Source organism: Hyperolius riggenbachi, chromosome 3 (assembly GCF_040937935.1).
Source record: "Hyperolius riggenbachi isolate aHypRig1 chromosome 3, aHypRig1.pri, whole genome shotgun sequence".
Classification (NCBI taxonomy): Eukaryota; Metazoa; Chordata; class Amphibia; order Anura; family Hyperoliidae; genus Hyperolius; species Hyperolius riggenbachi.
In genome coordinates, this window is record NC_090648.1 from 370,917,461 (window position 1) to 370,941,844 (window position 24,384).

The window sequence follows — 24,384 nt, forward strand, 5'->3', positions numbered from 1 at the left end:
GCTCAGTAGAAAATATATCAAAACATGTTTTTAAGAGTGTACTACTATTCCTAATGATACTGTAAATAAACTTCACTGCTTTGCACTCCTAGAAGTCCAAGTCTGACAAACAGTTGTGTAGCCACTTGTCCTGCCAGAAACATGAGCTTATACATAGGCATTTATTTTGCCTGTAGAGACATTTAAAGGTGGATCCCCCCGTCACTAAAAATCTATCTTTTTAACTACGTAAAGAGAACCAGAGACGAAGCACCCTTATGTATTTTACTACATTTATCAGTGGGAACATGACAGTAAACGCCTACCCTGCTTTTAGTTTCATTCTTATTTGCTTAATTAGTCTGTTATCAGCTGTGATAAGAATCCCCGACTGAGCCTTCAGTCTAGGTTTGACCTGGAAACTTTATAGCTGAGTCACTCTTCTGTGGAGGATTTTCAAGCCAAAGCCTGCCCCCTCCTGGCTCAACTTTGCTGCTTTGCATACTGAGAGCTCTGATGACATGGGAGGGGCTGCTTCTGCTAAGAGAAAAGCTCTGAAACAGACAAGTGTGGCTGCAATATGAACTGTGTGCACTCTGCATAGATAATGATGATGACTGCAGTTTCATTCCTATGATAGACACTTCCTACAGGCAGCTGCACATCATACCAAGATGAAAGCACACAGATCCCTTTCTCATATAGCCTAGACAGCACATCCAGAACAACTCATAACCCTGAAGCAGAAGGGATATGAGCTGGCGGCCATATTGGATTTTTCCTGGAGCAATAATGGATAAAAAACACTAAAAAAGGCACACCAGAGTGGCGAAATTATCAGGTAGAGCATTTATTCTTTACAAGCTACAGTGATGTGAAAAACTATTTGCCTCCTTCCTAATTTCTTATTCTTTTGCATGTTTGTCACACTTAAATGTTTCTGCTCATCAAAAGCCGTTAACTATTAGTCAAAGATAACATAATTGAACACCAAAATGCAGTTTTAAATGATGGTTTTTATTATTTAGTGAGAAAAAAAAACTCCAAATCTACATGGCCCTGTGTGAAAAAGTGATTGCCCCCCTTGTTAAAAAAATAACTTAACTGTGGTTTATCACACCTGAGTTCAATTTCTGTAGTCACCCCCAGGCCTGATTACTGCCACACCTGTTTCAATCAAGAAATCACTTAAAGCGGAATATAACCCTGCATTTCAACTTTGCTCTAAAACATTATTTACAGTATATTATATGCAACCAGCATTTTTTTTTTACTAGACCAGCATTGGAATGGTTACACAGGGCTTTAAAGTTCCTTGAGATTTCTGCAGAGGCATCCGAACCTGAAAAAGATACATTTTGTTTACATAAATGTATCTAAGTGTTGAATGTGACTCATCTCTCTCACTGAGAAGGAGCTTGGAGGACAGCCAAAGAGTGTGTAACTGTTTATCAATAGATACATAGAATGTAACAATCTGAACTTCTGCATATCTCTCCACGTCTGTGTTTAACCCTTCCAATGCTGGTCTAGTAAAAAAAAAATGCTTTTTGCATATAATATGCTGTAAATAATGTTTTAGAGCAAAGTTGAAATGCAGGCTTATATTCCGCTTTAAATAGGAGCTATCTGACACAGAGAAGTAGATCAAAAGCACCTCAAAAGCTAGACATCATGCCAAGATCCAAAGAAATTCAGGAACACATGAGAACAAAAGTAATTGAGATCTATCAGTCTGGTAAAGGTTATAATGCAATTTCTAAAGCTTTGGGACTCCAGCGAACCACAGTGAGAGCCATTATCCACAAATGGCAAAAACATGGAACAGTGATGAACCTTCCCAGGAGTGGCCGGCCAACCAAAATTGCCCCAAGAGCGCAGAGAAAACTCATCCGAGAGGCCACAAAAGTCCCCAGGACAATATCTAAAGAACTGCAGGCCTCACTTGCCTCACTGGGCAAAAACAGCCTGCATGGCAGATATCCAAGGCGCAAACCACTTTTAACCACCCTGGCGTTCTATTGAGATCGCCAGGGCGGCTGCGGTAGGGTTTTTTTTTAATTAAAAAAAAACTATTTCATGCAGCCAACTGAAAGTTGGCTGCATGAAAGCCCACTAGAGGGCGCTCCGGAGGCGTTCTTCCGATCGCCTCCGGCAAGCATAAGTAACAAGGAAGGCTGCAATGAGCAGCCTTCCTTGTTTGGCTTTCCTCGTCGCCATGGCGACGAGCAGAGTGACGTCATGGACGTCAGCCGACGTCCTGACGTCTGCCGCCTCCGATCCAGCCCTTAGCGCTGGCCGGAACTATTTGTTCCGGCTGCGCAGGGCTCAGGCGGCTGGGGGGACCCTCTTTCGCCGCTGCTCACGGCGGATCGCCGCAGAGCGGCGGCGATCAGGCAGCACACGCGGCTGGCAAAGTGCCGGCTGCGTGTGCTGCTTTTTATTTCATACGAATTGGCCCAGCAATGCCTGAGCGGCACCCTCTGGCGGTAATGGACGAGCTGAGCTCGTCCATACCGCTAAGGTGGTTAAGCAAAAAGAACATTAAGGCTAAAAAACATCTCAATGATTGCCAAGACTTTTGGGAAAATACCTTGTGGACCGACGAGACAAAAGTTGAACTTTTTGGAAGGTGCGTGTCCCGTTACATCTGGCGTAGAAGTAACACAGCATTTCAGCAAAAGAACATCATACCAACAGTAAAATATGGTGGTGGTCGTGTGATGGTCTGAGGTTGTTTTGCTGCTTCAGGACCTGGAAGGCTTGCTGTGATAGATGGAACCATGAATTCTACTGTCTACCAAAAAATCCTGAAAGAGAATGTCCGGCCATCTGTTCGTCAACTCAAGCTGAAGCGATCTTGGGTGCTGCAGCAGGACAATGACCCAAAACACACCAGCAAATCCACCTCTGATTGGCTGAAGAAAAACAAAATGAAGACTTTGGAGTGGCCTAGTCAGTCCTGACCTGAATCCTATTGAGATGTTGTGGCATGACCTTAAAAAGGCGGTTCATGCTAGAAAACCCTCAAATAAAGCTCAATTACAACAATTCTGCAAAGATGAGTGGGCCTAAATTCCTCCAGAGCGCTGTAAAAGACTCGTTGCAATTTATAGCAAATGCTTGATTGCAGTTATTGCTGCTAAGGGTGGCCCAACCAGTTATTAGGTTCGGGGGGCAATTTCTTTTTCACACAGGGCCATGTAGGTTTTGAGGGTTTTTTTCTCACTAAATAATAAAAACCATCATTTAAAACTGCATTTTGTGTTCAATTATGTTATCTTTGACTAATAGTTAACGGTTTTTGATAAGCAGAAACATTGTTTGACAAGTGTGACAAACATGCAAAAGAATAAGAAATCAGGAAGAGGGCAAATAGTTTTTCACATCACTGTATCGACTGATATGTTTATTTTGTGTGAAACGTTCATCTCTGGTTCCCTTTAAGGACCACGGTGATTGAAATCTATGGCCTGTTTTGGTGGTTACCTGGCTGGCAGCGCGTAGCTTTCAATCACCGCCGCAGCGCGCATCTGCCGTTTTCATTGTTTTCTGCCAAACTCGCCTCTGAATCCTGACGTCTCTCGCCGCATCTCACTTGCTCTGCCTGTCTCTATGACGGCAGGGCCATGTGAGCCGGTTAGGAGCCGATTTCATTGGCTCCTGGCCGTTTGTATGAATGTAAGCCGATCCCATAGGCTTACATTGATAGACACGGTCAGGAGCCAATAAAAGCGGCTCCTGACCGTCTCACATGACTCTGCCGTCATAGAGACCACAAAGTGGGTGTCCTTAGGATCCCGGCGTGCGTCTGTGATGGCGGTTACGGCGGGTATATGCGGCGATTCGTCAAGATTCCATTGTTTTTGTACCAGTAGTCACTGGTCTTTAAGGGGGCAGAGACCGCTGGTACTTAAGTGGTTAAAAAGAAATGGATTTTATTACCTCTGAACTCATGTTTTCTGAATTGTAACGACTCTGAAAATGTTGTTTCTTTACTCCACTTCCATTTCTGTGAGAAATTCACTCCATACATTTTACTGAAAGCCACAAATTTAGCGTTCATTTGTTAATACCTTCCTCATGACTTTAGACTCAGGACTAGTTGTTTTTGTGTCAGGACCAGGGCAAGTTTCATAACCTGAGCAGTTGGATGATTTTTGTTCCGACTACACAGCCTTAGTTATAAGTCCTTTGAACCGAAAGTAATGACCCTCGTACATACGCAGGAGCCTCTGCTTAAGGGGCCCATACACTCAGCCGATTTTTGGCCGATCGATCAAAATTGATCGATCAATTGGTCGATTGCAAATCGATTGACCAATCGACCGATTTGTGGCCGATTTCGATCAATTTCAATCGATCTGGCAGGCTGGAAAATCGAGGTCGATCTGTTAAAATTGCTTATCATTTTGCATTGGCCCTAATGGAAATCAAAAAAATGCCATCAGATCGATTTTCAATAGATTTCAAACTGAAATCTATTGGAAATCTGTTCCTAGTAAAAAAATGTTCCTCAACACATCAGATAGATCAGAAATCTAGCCGATTATCTATCTGCTGCTAATCTAACGAGTGTATGGCCACCTTTAGTCGTGCTGTTTGAGCTCAATGAGGCTCTTTTCTGCCTGGTGCTTGCTAATGACTATGGGGTGTTTACTGTGCATGACCGGGGGCTATTCTTTCCTGTTCAAAAGTCCTTACTAGTAAGAGTTGGAGCCTCGTAACCAGGGCTGAGGGGTCAGAGAAATTTTTGGGTACCTGGAGTCAGTGGTTTCATGAACTGAGGAGTCGGATGATTTTTGTACCAACTCGAGTGCCCTGGTAAGTATTACGTAAACTAAGAAGTGGGAGTCGAGTTAGAGCAATCCTCTGTACCTGGGGTCAGAGTCAGTGGTTTCATAAACTGAGGAGTCAAATGATTTTTGTACTGACTTCACAGCCCTGCTACTAACGGAGCTTACAACAGAACTGAGCTGAAGTAGGGTGGTCAATACCATACAGCGATTTAAGAGGACAGGTCCATATTCAGGGGTTGCATTTTGCAAATAGATGTATGAGTGCTGGCAGCCTTGCAGCAGAGGTTGAAGGGGGGTGAGGGATCTGCATGTTTGTGCTCAGACCACATGTTGCACACTGCTTCAAATTGGTTAGCCCAGAAGGGAGCCTCTGTTAAAGATGATGCCCAAGAAAACCCACAGTTTGCTGAAGACAAGCAAACTAATGACATGGATAACTGGAACTGGATGAGACCAAGATCAACTTATTTGGTTCAGATGGTGTCAAATGTGGCATCAACCAGGTGAGGAGCACAAAGACAAGTGTGTTTTGCCTACAGTCAAGCATGGTGGTGAAAGTGTCATGATTTTGGGCAGAATGAGTGCTGCTGGTACTGGGGACAGGGGCGTAGCAATAGCCATAGCAGCTGCTATGGGGCCCTGGAGCATAGGGGCCAAGAACATATCCGCATGGTAGGGGTAGGTAAATATTGCTTACATCTGAGGGCCCCATGAAAGTTTTGCCGTGGGGCACTATGATCTCTAGCTACGCCACTGACTGGGGAGCTACAGTTCATTGAGGGAACCATGAATGCCAGCATACATATGACATTTGACATACTTAAGAGGAACATGAGCCCCTTCTTTCGGAAACTGGGCCACAAGGCAGTATCCCTAACATAATGACTTCAAACACACCTCCAAAACAACCTCTGTATTGCCTAGAAACTGAGGGTGAAGGTGCTGGAGTGTCCAAACTTTAACCCTCTCGTGCATCCTCAAACTGAAGCTGGAGTAGTGTAAAGTCTTTAAGATCCACCAGCTTCACAGGATATGCGGGAACAGAAAATAGAACACGGAAAGCGGAAGTCCACTCTGGAGTAGTATTTTGAGTGTAAAGTTAGGGTAAGTAAACAAATTAATGAGTTTTCTTCTGGTGTGGGGAGTACTGTCCCCTCCCAGCCTTGAAGGTACAGGTATGGTTGATTTGCCAAAAGAGAAATACATTTTCCAGATGTAAAAGAATAATATATAAAATGTCACCCAACCAAACTGGGTGGGAACAAGTAACTATTAACTGGAGGCGCCCAATAAGTGTATGAAACTAAAGAATATCTACAAGGAAAGTAAATGTGGGCTTACCTTCAATGATGACAAATGGTCAAGAGTTTAGACAGTTTATTGAAGCCACTTTTTCAGGTAAAATCGCCTTGTCCACAGCTGTATCTAGCTCAGAGTACCTTTTAGGTCCAACAGACGACCAGCTTTGTCATGGAAGAGTGCAAGAGGATTCCAGTAGCAACCTAGTATTCTTGACTTAGGGGTGTACTCACTTTTGCTACCAGTGGCTTAGATATTAATGGTTGTGTGTTGTGTTGATGAAGCAACACATTTACACTGCATATATACTGTACAAGCTGTGCATTGACATCTTTACATTGTATCAAAGTGTCATGTCTTTATGTATCATGAAAAGGTATAATCAAATATTTACAAAAATTTGAGAGGTGAAATACTGTTTCTACAGTAGTTGTCCAAATGTAAAACTTTTTTGCTGCTTTTTCTCTTGGCACTCAGTCAGCCTATCACTTTCATTCTAGAGGAAGGAATTCAAATTGTTTTGAAGGCGGACACGTTATAAAAGACTCTTTTCCTAATTTATTTATATAATCTTTTCTAGTTTGTTACTTGAAATGTTTATTTTTTTTGTCTTCTAGGTCAGTCCTCTCTCTTTCCAATGGAAGATGGCTTTTTGGATGATGGTCGTAGTGATCAAACTTTGCACAGTGGTTTGGGGTCTCCTCACTGCTTCCCACATCAGAATGGAGAAAGAGTGGAGCGGTACTCCCGGAAAGTGTTTGTGGGTGGTCTGCCACCTGACATAGATGAAGGTATGTAGTCATTATAGACGTATGATGCGATGCCATACAACTTGTGGTTCCTACTGTAGCTTGCTGTAGTAAGCAAAGATTTCCTTTCATTTTCTTCAGTAGGCAAGACTGCCTAAAATTGTTTTGTTTGGTGTTTTTTTTTTTTTTTTATTCAATATGTACAGTTACATGCAGCACATCGAAGCAAATCAAATAGTGTATGGGGCATTTGCAGAAGTTTGAACACTGCAGTAGATCAGCATTTAGTAACATTCCTTTGTTATTTATCTCAGTTTGTATATGCTTTTGTATCCAATGTTTCAGTACTTGTACTTGTAGTTATTTGGCCCACCTTTTTATCTAGATAATTTTCATACTGAGATTTTCTTGGCACTTATATGTACAGTACATGTTTAAGATTTAGTTCCATTCCACAACATTTAGCTTTATTTACAGTAACCATGTGATGAAGAATATGAAAGCTGCCATATTTATTTCCCGCTGAACAATATTTATGCCACTGACCCAGAATGAGTGTGCAGATCAGGTGATATGACCAAATTCCTGAAAACACTGGTTGCATGCTTTTCTTCTTCTTATTATTATTATTATTTATTGAATTTATAAAGCGCCAACATATTACGCAGCGCTGGACAATAAATATATACAATGATACAAGGTTGACAGACATAACAAGGTTATACAACATAGAACAAAGTTATACATGCAAATTGTACAAAATACATGATCATGCAATATGGGCTGGTTAGGTAGGCCCAGTAATACAAGTACAGGCTGTCATAGGACAGGAGTACATGATTCTGTAGATTACACTAGGGAAGGAAGGACCCGGCCAGAGGCTTACAATCTAAAGGGTGGGGTGGAAACACTAGGTGAGGCTGTTAAATATTCAGTAGAGAGTTACTGTGTGGAAGGAGGTGGGTAGGCCATCATAAAGAGGTGGGTTTTGAGGGCTTGCTTGAATGAGTTGAAAGAGAGAGCAAGTCTGGTGGGTGGTGGAAGGGGCGTTCCAGAGGGTGGGGGCAGCTCTTGAGAAATCCTGCAGGCGGACATGGGAGTGTGAAATGCGTGGGGTGGTGAGGCGAAGGTCGTTGGAGGATCGGAGGGGGCAACCTGGTGTAAACCTGTGAACAAGCTCCGAGATGTAGGTAGGGCAGGTTTTGTGCACAGATTTATACGCCAGGCATACAGGATCTTCTCAAAAAATTAGCATATTGTGATAAAGTTCATTATTTTCTGTAATGTACTGATAAACATTAGACTTTCATATATTTTAGATTCAAATACACACAACTGAAGTAGTTCAAGCCTTTTATTGTTTTAATATTGATGATTTTGGCATACAGCTCATGAAAACCCAAAATTCCTATCTCAAAAAATTAGCATATTTCATCCGACCAATAAAAGAAAAGTGTTTTAAAACAAAAAAAAAAAGTCAATCTTCAAATAATTATGTTCAGTTATGCACTCAATACTTGGTCGGGAATCCTTTTGCAGAAATCACTGCTTCAATGCGGCGTGGTATGGAGGCAATCAGCCTGTGGCACTGCTCAGGTGTTATGGAGGCCCAGAATGCTTCAATAGCGGCCTTAAGCTCATCCAAAGTGGTGGGTCTTGTGTCTCTCAACTTTCTCTTCACAATATCCCACAGATTCTCTATGGGGTTCAGGTCATGAGTTGGCAGGCCAATTGAGCACAGTAATACCATGTTCAGTAAACCATTTACGAGTGGTGTTGGCACTGTGAGCAGGTGCCAGGCCGTGCTGAAAAATGAAATCTTCATCTCCATAAAGCTTTTCAGCAGATGGAAGCATGTAGTGCTCCAAAATCTCCTGATAGCCAGCTGCATTGACCCTGCCCTTGATAAAACACAGTGGACCAACACCAGCAGCTGACATGGCACCCCAGACCATCACTGACTGGGGGGACTTGACACTGGACTTCAGGCATTTTGGCATTTCCCTCTCCCCAGTCTTCCTCCAGATTCTGGCACCTTGATTTCCGACTGTCATGTAAAAGTTGCTTTCATCTGAAAAAAGTGCTTTGGACCACTGAGCAACAGTCCAGTGCTGCTTCTCTGTAGCCCAGGTCAGGCGCTTCTGCCTCTGTTTCTGGTTCAGAAGTGGGTTCATGATTCCATCTGCTGAAAAGCTTTATGGAGATGAAGATTTCATTTTTCAGCACGACCTGGCACCTGCTCACAGTGCCAACACCACTCGTAAATGGTTTACTGAACATGGTATTACTGTGCTCAATTGGCCTGCCAACTCTCATGACCTGAACCCCATAGAGAATCTGTGGGATATTGTGAAGAGAAAGTTGAGAGACACAAGACCCACCACTTTGGATGAGCTTAAGGCCGCTATTGAAGCATTCTGGGCCTCCATAACACCTGAGCAGTGCCACAGGCTGATTGCCTCCATACCACGCCGCACTGAAGCAGTGATTTCTGCAAAAGGATTCCCTACCAAGTATTGAGTGCATAACTGAACATAATTATTTGAAGATTGACTTTTTTTTGTTTTAAAACACTTTTCTTTTATTGGTCGGATGAAATATGCTAATTTTTTGAGATAGGAAATGTAGGTTTTCATGAGCTGTATGCCAAAATCATCAATATTAAAAAAATAAAAGGCTTGAACTACTTCAGTTGTGTGTATTTGAATCTAAAATATATGAAAGTCTAATGTTTATCAGTACATTACAGAAAATAATGAACTTTATCACAATATGCTAATTTTTTGAGAAGATCCTGTAGAATCTTGAAAGTTATCCTGAAACGGATAGGGAGCCAGTGCAGGGATTCACAAAGGGGAGATGTGGATGTGGATGCGGAGCGGTGCGAAGAATGGATGAGTCTTGCAACCGCGTTCATCACTGATTGCAGGGGGGCAGTGCGTTTCAAGGGGAGGCCAGAAAGGAGGGAGTTACAGTAATCAAGACTGGAGATGATGAGGGCATAGATGAGCAGTTTGGTCGTGTCCGGAGTTGAGAAGGGGCGGATCTTGGAGATATTACGGAGGTGGAAATTGCAGGCTCTGGTGATGTTTTTGATATGTGGGATGAAGGAGAGTTCAGAGTCCAAGGTGACACACAGACAGCGGGCCTGGGAGGTAGGGTGAATGGTTGTGTTATCGATTGTCAGGTGGAAATCTGGGAGGGGTGCAGCAGCATGCGGTGGAAAGATCAGGAGCTCAGTTTTGTCTAGATTAAGCTTCAGGAACCTAGCTGACATCCAGGAGGAAATTGCTGAGAGACACGTGGAGACCTTTCCTAGGAGTGTTATTCAAATACTACTGATGCCAAAAAGATCAGCTTGACAGCCATGCAGTCAACCTTGTTTAGAAGGAAATTTAATATGGCAGCCTCCAAATCCTTTTTTTTTTTTTTTTTTTTTCCCTTTGTGATAACAGTGATTGGCTCACAGGGTTTGACTCTGGTAGGGAGCTCAGCTGTCTTTAGACAGCTGAGTTTAGTGCCAAAGGGGACGACCAATCATGTCCGGAGTGACTGAGCCGGTGTAGTATAAACTATGCCACATCAGGCTTAAGCAACCACAAGTCGCCGTAGTTTATACTACTGGCAGTCCCAAGGTTGTTACTCAAATTATGCTCCTTTTTCTCCAATCAAGCCCTTGTGATTGTCATCAGATATTTACATAATTACATTTTTTAGTCCACAGTACTTGCTTCTAAATGTCCTCTAGCTTGTCTAAATACCATTTTGCATATCTCAAATGTTGACTCTTTTTGTAATGAGGTCACATGGATGGTTCCTGCCCAATAATTCTTCCATGACGCTCATGTTTTTGCCACCGTGAAATTGGGGTACCTTGACTCACTTGGTCACTAACATATTCTTACAGGTCCTTTGTAAGTTGCGTACTCATCGTCTGGCAGGTCCTGTGACGTTCCCTTGATGATGGTCGTCAAAGACGCCTCTTACTGTCGGTGGGTGCGCAGGATGTCACACGACGCTACACGTCGGGAAGGAACAAGACTTCAAGCGATCGCAGTACTTTGTGCGGGAGTCATCAGGGATTTTAGCAATCCGCCGTGACCGCCGTTATTGCGTTGTGTCCCATGGTCGTGCGCCTGTACTCACTTTTTGATAATGTGGAAACAACCGTTCGGAGCTTAAAATGTCGTCGGTCAGTCAAAAAAAAATCATCCATAAATCGCGACATGGGTACTTAGCTGTAGTCAAATAAAGGTTTGTCATTGCCTATTTATGTATAGCCCTGATCTCTTCCGCAGTGCTTTTACATGTATATAGCCCTGTTATTAACTTTCCCTCATGGATACATAGTCATTTTGCTATGTTCTTGTTGTAGTTAAAGACCAATTTTTTTGAGGTAGCCAATTAAAGGGGCACTACAGCGAAAAACTGTAAAATTTAAAATATGTGCTAACATATACAAATAAATACATTTTTTCCAGAGTAAAATGAGCCATAAATTACTTTTCTCCTATGTTTCTGTCACTTACAGTAAGTAGTAGAAATCTGACAGAAGTGACAGGTTTTGGACTTGTCCATCTCTTCGTAGGGATATATTTATTTTCAAAAGCACTTAGTAAATGGCAGTTGCTCTGTCCGGCTGCCAAAAACACTGTGTAGGGAGCAGGGAAGCTGACCAGCATCATTGTTTAATTCCTTTTTTGGGAATATCTTTATAAAGAATTAAAGCCTTGCTGAGAATCCCCTATGAAGAGATGGACTAGTCCAAAACCTGTAACTTCTGTCAGATTTCTACTGCCTACTGTAAGTGACAGCAACATAGGAGAAAAGTAATTTATGGCTCATTTTACTCTGGAAAAAATGTACTTCTTATTTGTATGTGTTTGCACATATTTTAAATTTTACAGTTTTTTGCTGTAGTGCCCCTTTAACATATCTGTATGTTTTTGGGATATGAAAGGAAGACGGAAACAAATATAAACACTGTGCAGATAGTTTCCTGGCCCAGATTTGAACCAGGTAGCCTGGGGGTGCAAGGCGAGAGTGCTGTTCACTATGGCAAGTTGCTGTCTTTCTGCTCAACATATGCACAGGTCTCGCTGAATATTGTGTAGTCTTCAAATCTTTTCTTGACCTCCACAAATCTCCTTAAAGGGACTCTGTAACAAAAATGTCATTGTGTTTTCTACCATCCTACAGGTTCCTAAACCTATTATAATGTGCTCTGGCTTACTGCAGCACTTTATACTATCACCATCTCTGTAATAAATCCGCTTATCTTTCCCCTGTCGGACTTGTCGTCCTGTGTCTGGAAGGCTGCCAACTCTTCAGTGTGATCTGCTATGCATGCCCCCTCTATGCACACTCCCCTGTGTGTGTGTGTTATTTACATTAGCCAGCTTTTCTTTGCTCTCTTATTATTTACAAGCTGGATAAATCCTCTGGTCACATACTGATGAGTCACATACTGCAGAATTAAAGACAACCGGGCAGAGCTGTCTGCAAGAGTAAACAAACAATCAGCTTGTAACACTTCAGTGAGCAGCAGGGGGAAAGAAACACACAAATGATCTCTTGAGATTCAAAAGGAAGGCTGTATACAGCCTGATTGTGTATGGATGTATTTTCTATGTGTGGACATACTGTACATCAACCTACTTCCTGTTTTGGTGGCCATTTTGTTTGTTTACAAACAAACTTTTTAAAACTGTTTTTGACTACTTTTAATGCGGCGGGGAGCGGTGAAATTGTGACAGAGGGTAATAGATGTCCCCTAACACACTGGTATGTTTACTTTTGTGTGATTTTAACAATACAGATTCTCTTTAAATCAGAGCCGGGACAAGGTCCTCCAGAACTCAAGGCTGAGACATCAAAGTGCGCCCCTCCATCCCTCCCACCCCAGCCGTTACACACTGATTGATTGATGTTAGAATAAGATTCGCCCCAGGGCACCCCCCGCCATCTTAATCACTGGTTATCTGGCTTGCAGTCACTGCCACGTATCCCCTTTTCTTTTTTCTCTCTGCTTACAACACAATAGCTGAGTAAATTGTGCGCCCCCTCCTACACTGCACCCTGAGGCTTGAACCTCTCCAGCCTCTGCCTCGGCCCTGCCTTAACTGCTATTTCTTAATGAAATTGGTGACTATACCAACTGCAAGCCGATCTTTTAGTACCAGTTTTTTAGTTTTAGCTAGCTTCATTTTCAGATCCTCAAACAGTTGCATGTGCTTGTTAAGTGACGGCCCAAAGTTTGCAATGTCGTAGAAAATTACACTTTCAAAAGGCTTTTAAGGTTTACAGAGGTAGTTGGGAATATTGTCTTTCAGATAAGTTTTCTTCTTTGTTTTGAGGATGGCAAGGTGCACATTTTGCACAGTGTCCTTTCTCATTGACATGTAGGTAGATTGCAGAATCTTAAGGGCAGCACGGTGGCGTAGTGGTTAGCTCTCTCGCCTTGCAGCGCTGGGTCCCTGGTTCGAATCCCAGCCAGGGCACTATCTGCAAAGAGTTTGTATGTTCTCTCCGTGTCTGCGTGGGTTTCCTCCGGGCACTCCGGTTTCCTCCCACATTCCAAAAACATACAGGTAAGTTAATTGGCTCCCTCTAAAAATTGGCCCTAGACTACAGTACTTACACTACATAATATAGACATATGGCAATGGTAGGGATTAGATTGTGAGCTCCTTTGAGGGACAGTTAGTGACAAGATATATATATATATATATATATACTGTACAGCGCTGCGTAATATGTCGGCGCTATATAAATACTAAATAATAATTAAAAAAAATTAATCTTGACTTGCAAAGTCAGCCCTCCTATGTTAGGCCATATGCTCAGAGGTTGCTTGGAATTCCCAAAGTTCAAATATTTGCACTCCTCAGTGCACTGGACTAATACACCAAGTTGTGTTGCTTTTGTTTAACCCGTTCAGCTCCTGAGTCGGCCTGTGTCTGACATTGCCATTTTCCTGCATTGCTCCTATGTTAGATACTGTATAGTCTAACACAATAAAACTTGCTGCTGCTAGGTAGGGCTTTTACAAAATAACATCCACCACAATACCATCCTTTACAGATCAGAGTGTCTGACTATGTCCTCTACTCTGATCACCACACGCGCTGCTGCGCCTGCCCGGATTGGGTTTTGCACAGTGTCTCCCTATGTGGATCAAAGTGACAGACAAAGTCCGAGTCTTTGATCCCCTCCAGGAGGACCAAGCTCATAATAAGGATATTACACTGGTGCTCTGCATGGGGGTGGAGCCCCAGTGAACAAGTTGATGTTGACCCTGCCACTGATTCCAGCCCCCCCCCCCCCCCCCCCCCAACTGATGCTGGTAATGGCACCTACAGATCCCTGGTCCTTTTTTTCTGGATTACCCATATATCTTCCCCCACTGCCCTGGAAAAAAAATAGGTGCTGGGTGGGCAATGTCGTTGATCAGGAAAAAGGGTTGAAAAAGGGTTAATCATTAGAATATAATTGTTTTTTTTTTTTTTTTTGTCTAGTGTTTTGCATGGTTTAAAGATACATTGGATGGGATGTTGGTTAAAGATCAATTACTAAGTTCTATGAATTGTGATCATTTTTTCCCCTCTGTTTCTTAGTCTGGTCCTTTCTATTGACCTTGCTGAAGGTGAAGCGTGGGTAGCCATAAACAAAGCTTCCCTGAACATGGTCCAGTGCTTCACTGATTCTTCTTCAGCCCGCTGTACCAGCGCAGGGTTCCTCTATATCTATTGGAAAAAGCATTCAGACTAGGCATGCACAAGTAATATATCACACATATCAGTAGAACAAAGTGCTCCTGAACGGAGGGAGAAAAAGCCATACAGACTTAGCTTTGTTCTGTTGGGCAGGCATGGACCGCATTCCCGCTTGCCTAGCATGGATGCATACATCATCTGCCAGTAGCAAGGCCAGAAGTTGAAGTGGGACCCTGTGCTGGAATGGTGGGCTCTACAACGATCCAGAAAGCCTGTGAACCCCCCACCCCCACTTCAGGTTTTTGCAAACCGGTGGCTTAAAGGAAACCTGAACTCGGTGGGAAATGGAGGTTGCCATATGTATTTCCTTTTAAACTATACTAGTTGCCTGGCAGTCTGTTTCTGAATCACGCACCTAAAACAATCATGTGGCTAATCCAGTCAGACTTCAGGCAGAAACACCTGATCTTCATGCTTGTTCAGGGTCTGTAGCTAAAAGTATGAAAGGCAATCTGCATTGTTTAAAAGGAAATACATATGTCAGCCTCCATATACCTCTTAGTTAAGGTGTCCTTTAAGACTACTCCTCAGTGCACTGCACTAAATACACCAAGTTGAGTTGCTTGCGTTTCACCCTTTCAGCTCCTGGGTCAGACTGTGTCCAACGTTGCCATGTTCCAGCATTGCTCAGCCAAACATTGGGTGAGGTTTCTCATAGCTACTTGGAGTTGTTTGGGGTGTGGAGCTGAGATTTTTGGGGCCAATGCTAGAGAAGATCAGTTGTCCTGGGGGAATTCATGTAGATTGAATTCGTGTAGATTGGCTTGTACTAATCTGTAGATGATCGTAATCATGTCCCACTTTTGCTTCCTGCATATATTGATTATAAACAGCCAATCTGAAAAGTGTACATAACCTAATAAATCAATTGTGTGCTTCATAAATTATCCTTGCAGGAGAAATTCTTTGAAGATATTTGATCATTAGTGTTTCAGTTCAGATTAATTTAGCACTTGACCAGAATCTGAATATTGGCAGTTTAATACAAATGATAGCAGTGTTATGCAGTCATCAAATACACCCTGGAACTGAAGGCACACTGGAGCAACACTTTTGATCTTCTCTCATCATGAGCTCAGTACATTTCCATGGAGAGATCAACTTGACGAAAGGTCATGTACAGCTGTGCCCAACCTAAGGCCCGTGGGCCATTTGTGGCCCGCGAAGCCAACTTTTGTGGCCCGCAGAAGTGTCCCAAGGAGGAGGATTGGGGATTGTCTCATACTATGTCAGAGGTTTACACAGTGTAGTCACGTTCTCTGCAGTAGCGCTGTGATAGTTAGAGACCCTAATTCATTGGTTGCTGCAGGAACCACCCTACCATAGGTATCAGCCTTATTCTTATTGGCGAGAGGTTGCTGCAGCAACCAATGGGCAAGAGTCTCTAACTATCAGAGCGCTACTGCAAAGAACGAGAGCACAAGAAATCTATAACACAATCCTGTATCCTCCTCCTCAGCACGAATTCTTGCTTTGGCTCTCCTCACGTGCTCCGGCTCTCCTCTCCCAGATGATTTGCCACTGCTCCGGCCTCTCACCTCAAGGGACAGCCGGTCAAGCTGACCTTCACCCGTGGCTAGGCTGTGGCAACTAACTGAGACCCTGGCTTCTGCTGAATTGTAGGCCACAACTACCCGCAGCTCACACAGCACTTGTGCTCGGCAGGGGGGGGGGGGGGGGGGTGTTAATCACCTAGAAAGCTTCTGTACATACACCCCGGTAACCCAGAAAATGGGCATCAAACGGTTAGTACAATTCTTGGTTTGCCGTTTTCCTTCCTTTTCCAACTCCATGTTAACTGTTACTAGAAATAAGTTAAAGATTTATATTTTAATTTTGTATGTATGTATCAAGATAAATTTCGGCCCACAAAATTTATCTTGATATGAAGTTCGGCCCGCGGGCAAAAAAAGGTTGGGCACCACTGGTCATGTAAAATTGACTAAACAATTTTTGGTGTATTTAACTTCTGAATAGCATTTGTTTGTATCATTTGACATATCTTCTCAGTTTACAAACGGGTCGGCATGCTTTTGAATAACTATGTACGTTGCAGTGCTTTTCTTAACAGAAAGAAAATCGTTTTTTAATAACACTGTGTTTTGTTGTTGTAGAAAAGCTGTAGCAATTAAGTAGGCTACAATGGTTGCTAAGATGATTATACACAAAACAGATTTCTTTTAGACCTTTATTTTCCCCATGGTGAAGCAGCGCTAACATCTCAGCCACCTCCTCCTCTGCAAAGCAAATGCTAGAATGTCTTTTGTGTGTATGTGTTACCAAAGACTACATTTGTAGTACTTGATTAGCAGGTTAGACGAAAAGGCAAGGAAAGGCTTCATTAATGTAGCTAGAGATTTCAAAATCCAATTTGCCTGCTTTAATGGAATTCCCATATCTCGGGAGAGTGAAAACTAACACGCTGGCGGGGTAAGCATGAAACAAAGGAGCTTATTTCAAACAGTCTTCCATTTTTTGTGTTGTGCAGCCAGATGATTGTAATCAATCTTAGTGTCACTCAGACTTATATATATTTTGTTAGAGGAAAAAATAGATTGACAGTTTGGGTTCATATAGAAAGGAAGGACAAACTCAAATGTTTGTCTGCCAACAGAGTTTTAAAGAACAAGCGACACCCATGCTAACCTAGAAATAAAAAACACATATATAAGTAGCTAAATACTACTTCTACTTACATAACAGATGTATTGTGCTATCCACGTAATGTGAATTTAATAAAGGAAAAACAGAAAATCCTTTTCTAGGCAGTGGCCATCTTGCCAAGCTAATGTGACATCATATCCTCCCTGACTCTTGTTTTCCCCCCTCCCTTCTCTTGCTCATTGTGTATTCATTAGCTGCCCTCCTCCCAGAGTCTTCAGACACTCCCACTGAGGTGTATACTAACAACTGCACTGACTTTTTTATTTACACATCCAATAACTGAGTCACCTCAGCTTTGCTTGTAAACACAAGTAATCAGAGGGTGTTTCAAATAAGAAGCTGGCAGGGAAATAAATGGAAGAGATGGAATATATTATAGATAAAAAGAACTCCCAGCATTCAATTGTTTAACACTAAGGCCAATGCTCCTAAAGTATGTGATAACTACAAACCACAACAGCAGAAAAAGTTTTGCAAGTTTTGAATGCAGGATTAATATCTTTATCACTTAATACACTCAGACCAGTTGCTGTTGAAATTTGATTTTTATGGTGATAATACCGCTTTAAAAACCACAATGAATATCAGTGGCAGTGGCTGGATAGTGTAATGGTTAAGGGATATGCCTCTAAAACAGAGCTCGTATTGGGGCTTCCTGTTCAGTAAGCCTGCACCTATTCAGTAAGGAGTCCTTGGGCTAGATTTCCTAACACTGCTACTGCCTATAGAGTGCCCTAGTGTCTTGTCTTGTTTCTTGTCAATATCTTTTTGGGTGCCCATACACTCATTCAGCAGCTTCTCCATACTGTCTTTTATATCTGGATGTGAACACAAATATTTATTACTAAGCATTTAGATAGTGCTGACATTTTCTGCTTCACTTTGCAGAGAACACTTATGTCAGTAACTGCCACTTGAAGCGGCGCGCAATCTAATGTCCCTGCCTTAGTCATAGTTTAATGTCTCTGTCATAGTCCAGGGCCAATTTGGGGTTAATATCCCATCTGTATGATTTGATTTCTGCTGATCCTGGCCAGAAAGAGAACCTGACACTCTAACATTGCAAGGCAAGTGTGCAACCCACTTAGCCTCCCTGCTCCCAGGTTTTCCTCCAGCACAGTTCCTTATGCTGAGTTGAATGGTACACGTGAAGATAAGGCCATACATAGGTGAAGGCATGTATGCTGAGCTCTACCTATGCTTCAGATTACTCCTGAGAGACTCCAATTCACTGGCGCGACTTTAGTAAGATGCCAATCTTTGACCCGGAGGTAGCAGCTCTGTGCATGCACAGTCTGTCAGTCCTGAATGCTGTGACCGTGATCTTTGTTCCTGCACTGCATTGTATGTGATGGTAGTGTGCACCGATGTCACAAGAGAACGGAGACTGCAATCCCAGCATTCAGAACTGACAGACTGCACATGTGCATAGCTACTACCTCCGGGTCATAGGCTGTCAAATTACTAAAGTCGCTACTGCAGTGAAACATAGCCTCTCAGGAGTAAAGTGAAACATGGGTAAGGCTAAGCATGTAAATGCCTTCACCTATATGGCCTTATTTTCATCCTCACTATTCAGCTTGGGTATCCTTAAAAAAAAACTGAAAGAAGAGGAATATGGAGACTGATATCCTTATTTCTTTTAAACCATGCACATTGCCTGGCTGTCCTGCTGATCCTCTGCATCTAATACGTTCCACCACAGGCCCTGAACAAACATGCCGATCAGGCATTTCTGACTGTAGTCTGGCTGGATTAACTGCATTCTTGTTTCAGGTGTGTGATTCAGACACTACGGCAGTGAAGTGATTAGCCAGTGCTGCCAGGTAACTGGTATTATTTAAAAGGAATGAAATCTCGTAGCCTACATATCTCTCTCACATCAGGTATACTTTAAAAACCCAGAATGGGTAAAAGAGTTGCATCAGATAACTTAATACATGATATAAAATTGAGTGCAAAACAAGATTTTGACTTGAGAAAAAAAGGGAATCTTAATTTGTATTTGGGTGACAAAATGTTCCAGTTATTGGATCCTCCTCCCATCAATGCCACTGTCACGTTTTCCTGTCTCTTGCTTGTTTTAGGTGTGTGCCTTACACAGCACTGTAGTGAGATGTTCAGCATGACAACCAGACAGCTACATGTCACTTTTTACCAAGTGATAGCAGTTTCTTTACTCTCATTTATTAAAGAGACACTGTAGTGACAAATAATAGTGTAGTAAATTATTTAGGATACCCACTTTTACATTAACTATCCTGGGTTCAGCATCAGCAGCGCTTCCTGTATGTTGGTACGTAGCCCAGCTCTCCTAGCCTAGGCCGTTATGCTATGGAGAATTCTCTTCCCAGAGCATTCTGGGATGCCAGGTATTTTTTCGAATGGCTTGGACACCGGCGTATACAAACATTCCACAGAGCGGCGCACGACAGCACTAAAGATGTCTTGCGCTGCTTCTAGCCCCTTTTGGGGTGTAGCTTGTAGATCGGGGTCCTGGACAGTGAAAACGCTTAGGATTTTGCCTGTTTTGCACACCCCAGTATGTTCTATGTACAGTAGAATGCCTTTAAATTAAACTCCAAGGGACCAGGAAAAGTAGTTTACTATATCAGACGTTTACTACATCAAAGTTTGTCATAAATTGTATATTTATACAGACGCATTTGCTGAGGACTGAGTTTACTATATCCAGAGGTTTACTATAAGGAGATTCTACAGTATAAGCAAGAGGGACTTATCTGCCCCTTAGCAGTCCGCAAGATGAATGGCTCTACGACGTAGGGGGCAATTGTACGTAAGTTAAATTCTTGACCAAGATAGCGCAGGATAACTATCAGCCAAAGATTATCTAGTGTGTGTGCTTGTGCTAGAATTAAGGCAAGGGAGGTAATTACCCTGGGCCCAAGAGCCCATAGTGGCACCCTCAAGCATCTCACATTTTAAAATTAGATTTGTCCAGCCGAGGAGCACTGTAGTGTGGGTGGTGTAGGCGAGGCGGCGCTCAGGAGGCAAGGCCTCCCTGAGTGCTCCCCCCCCCCCTTCCTATATGCAGATCGGTGCACAGTGGAACGTGAGATTACAACTCACCTGTCAACACCACTGGGAACTTCACCAAGTCTTCTCTGCTTTGCACAGTTCAGCATCTCCTCTCTGCGTCCCTCTTGTGGCGCTTCTCCTGGAGGAGTAAGGAAACACTGTAATTGGGTGACATGGTGAAAACTTGCTGAAGTTCCCATGTCGCTGACAGGTACATTGTTCCCTTATCTCTGCTCCACACTGCTAATTGGTGGGGGTGGAGTTTACCAAATCCTGTGTGTGTTACCTAATCCTGTGTGTGTGTGTGTGTGTGTGTGTGTGTGTGTGTGTGTGTGTGTGTGTGTGTGTGTGTGTCACATATAGCTATCTATACTGACGGAAGGGGGTGACGGCTACCTAAAATGGGAAACATCTGGCTATCTTTACTGGAGGGGGGTGGCTGCCTAATCCTAGGTGGCACATCTGGCTGTCTATACTGGGGGGGGGGGGGGGCTAAGGAGTGGCTACCTAGCCCTGGGAGATACTTCCGGCTATCTATACTAGGAGGAGACTACCTAATACTGGGGAGCACAGCTGGCCATTTATACTTCGGGGCAGCACAAGACCTGGGATGGGGAGGGATCCTGGAAGCGGTCGGGGTGTGTGGTTAACGGTGATGGTTAGGTTAAAACTGATCTAATAATTTAAACCGTATGCATATGTATTTTCAAAGTCCACTATAAAGTGTTGTTAAATATTTCCACCTGAGGTCATAACTATACATACTAAGAGACATGTATTTCTTTTGATATGAACTACGCTGCAGTATACTCTTATGGTGCTGTTCTATTGTGCTGATTTTGTTTTATATTTTTTGTTTCAGATGAAATCACTGCTAGTTTTCGTCGGTTTGGTCCATTGATTGTCGATTGGCCACACAAAGCAGAAAGCAAGTCCTACTTCCCTCCAAAAGGTCAGTTCAATATGTTTGTAGTGTGCAACGTTTAGCAATACAATTACTTTACTCTGCGTAATATGTTGGCACTATATAAATCCAATAAATAATAACTAAAAGTTAATGAAAAGGAGATGGGGACAAATTGAAAACCAAATACGAAAGACTTCACACTGTGCAGAGAGTAAACACATTTGTGTGGACGATATTGCAATAAAACTGACCTATTAAATGGTTGAATAGAGGAATGTACAATTTTAAAAGTATTGTTTGCTTTAAACAGGTTTTCTTTTTAAATCCGAACTTTGTGCAGATGACTTATTACATAGTTGAAATACAGAAAGTAATTTGTAATTTTGTTCAGTCGGCCTTGTAATCCAGGAACCCATGTTACCGAACATAAATCGTGGGCCTTACTTTTCTCCACTGCAGTTGAAGTACAAGTGTACTCATACACATATTTTGCCAAAATTTTGGGATGCCCACTCCAAATCGAATTCAGGTGTCCCAATCACTTCCATGGTTGCAGATGTATAAATGGAGCACTCAGACTTGCAAACGACTTCTACAAACTTTTATGAAAGAATGGGTTGCTCTCAGAAGCCCAAGTGAATTCCAGTGTTGTACCATGATAGGATGCAATGAGTCTATTGGTAAAATTTACTTGCTTTCTAATATTCCACATCAACTCGTGGTATAACAAATTGGAAGCAACAGCAACTAAGCCACAAACTGGCCACATAAAATCACATAGCGGGGTCAGTGCATACTGATGCCAACTTTCTGTCAATCGCTAGAGACCTCCAAACTTTGTATAGCCTTTAGACTAGCTCAAGAACAGCATAGAGAGCTTCATGGAATGGGTTTCCATCGCCGAGCAGGTGCATCCAAGCCTTACATCACCAAGTGCAATGCACACCGTCGGATGCAGTAGTGTAAAGCACAACACCACTGGACTCTGGAGCAGTGAAGACTCTGGAGTGACGAATCATGCTTCTCTATCTGGCAGCCTGATGGACCAGTCTGAGTTTGGCTGACGGCAGGAGAACAATACTTGCCTGACTGCATTGTGCAAAGTACAGAGTTTGGCGGAAGGGGGATTATGGTTTGGGAATATTTTCCAGGGATTGTGCTGGCCCCTTCCTTCCCACAAAAGTAATGATGAATGCTTCCCTTCAGGCTCCCAGCTTTGTAGCAACAGTTTAGGGCTCTTTAACACGAGAGCCCTTTTTCAGCGTTTTAACGCAAAGTCTATAGTTTGCGTTAACCAAGGTAAAAGGAAAGTCCATAGACTTTTATTTTACTTTTCACACCCGACGCTGCGTTTTGATACGTAGCGGTACGACGTGCCCAAGTGGCTGCAGCTCAACTACTTTAAGTCCGCCAGAAGAAAAGCACAATATAAATGTTATGTCTTGTGTTGTTGCTTTTTTGTACACTTCTCCTTTACCAAGAGTCCATTCACCATGTAGAGGAGCCGCTTCACCACCACTACTTCTGCCCTTTAGCTACCTAAAGACCTCGTCACGCCAATGGGCGTGACCACGGCGGCAGCCCCAGGATCGCCTAACGCCGATTGGCGTCAAGTCCTGGGGCTGGCTGTTGCAGGATCTCCGCCTTCAGTCTCCCAGCAGTGATCGCCGCTTGGAGACTGTTAGACGGCGAAACCGCCGTCTTATTACCCCGTACAGAGCTGCGCTCTAAGGCAGCGCTGTACTGGGGACAGTCGTGTGACATGGCTGTCCCCTCTGTAGCTGCTAAAGTGATCTGCTGTCATAGGTTGAAGCCTATGACAGCCGATCACGCTGATTGGCTGGCGGGAAGAGGGAGGGGGAATTATAAAATGAATTAAAAAATAATTAAAAATATTAGCAAAATAAACAAATATTTATACAAAAAAAAAAAAACACCTGGGGTGCGATCAGACCCCACCAACCACCAACCTGTCAATTTCCAGTCAGTTCTGAATGGCTAAATTTCAAGCTGCCTAACCTTTGCATGTAAGCCAGAATTCTTAGTTGGGGATGGTCAATGAGATGCCAATAACTGTGGCTTCCATGAAAAATGCATCCGTCCTGTTTCAATCTGCATACAGTGTACTTGCAACTTAGAATGCAAGCTGAAAAAATGAACATTTCATTCACCATATCTGCTTAGCAGCAACTTCCCAAATGTATTTAACCTGTTTTGGTTCCTGGACGTAGAAACTACGTCCAGGAACCAATGCGCGCTCCCGCAGCCGATCGCGTGCGTGCACGCGCACTCCCGGCCGCGGATTCGGTAGCCAGGGAATCAATGTATCGGGCTATGGTGCCCGATCACTGATTCCTCTCCCCCGCTGAAAAAGCGACAGCTTCTCTGCTGCGCCGTTCCCTCCCCGATGCGTCACTCTAAGCGTGTGTTACGCTTAGAGTGACGTCATGCAAACATGCAAACAAACTCATGGCCGCCATCTTGTGGCCAAAAAGTAATACTACAACTGAAAATAAAAATAAATTAAAATGAACACACATTTACATTATAAATCTATTGTTTACCTCCCACCCTCCCAAAACTACCCAAATAAAATGTTTACTATAAAAAAAAAAAAACATTACAATAAAAAAAAAATGTAAATATTTACCTAAGGGTCTAAACTTTTTAAATATCAATGTAAAGATGAAATATTTCTATATTTTTTTTTATTTTAAACTTGTTAAGAGTGATAGATGCAAAATGGAAAAAATGCACCTTTATTTACAAATAAAATATTGTCGCCATACATTGTGATAGGGACATAATTTTAACGGTGTAATAACCGTGACATATGGGCAAATACAATACGTGAGTTTTAATTATGGAGGCATGTATTATTTTAAAACTATAATGGCTGAAAACTGAGAAATAATGAATGTTTCCATTTTTTTCTTATTCTTCCTGTTAAAATGCGTTTACAGTAAAATGGCTCTTAGCAAAATGTACCCCCCAAAGAAAGCCTAATTGGTGGCGGAAAAAACAAGATATAGATCAGTTCATTGTGATAAGTAGTGATAAAGTTATAGGCTAATGAATGGGAGGTGAACATTTCTCACGTGAAAACCACGGAACCTGAATGGGTTAAACAGTATTGAGGAGCGGAATAGAGCCTGACTGGCTCCATTTACTGG

General features: G+C 42.7%; 1 protein-coding gene across 3 annotated transcripts in view; it reads left to right on the forward strand.

The window, feature by feature from the left end:
• Positions 1 to 24,384, forward strand: part of CPEB4 (cytoplasmic polyadenylation element binding protein 4) — a 149,214-nt gene that overhangs the window by 100,691 nt on the left and 24,139 nt on the right. For all 3 annotated transcript variants that reach the window (XM_068277169.1, XM_068277171.1, XM_068277170.1), the window contains 2 exons: positions 6,695 to 6,868; positions 21,167 to 21,256. In XM_068277169.1, the coding sequence (XP_068133270.1) occupies positions 6,695 to 6,868; positions 21,167 to 21,256 (264 nt within the window). The remainder of the gene's footprint in view (positions 1 to 6,694; positions 6,869 to 21,166; positions 21,257 to 24,384) is intronic.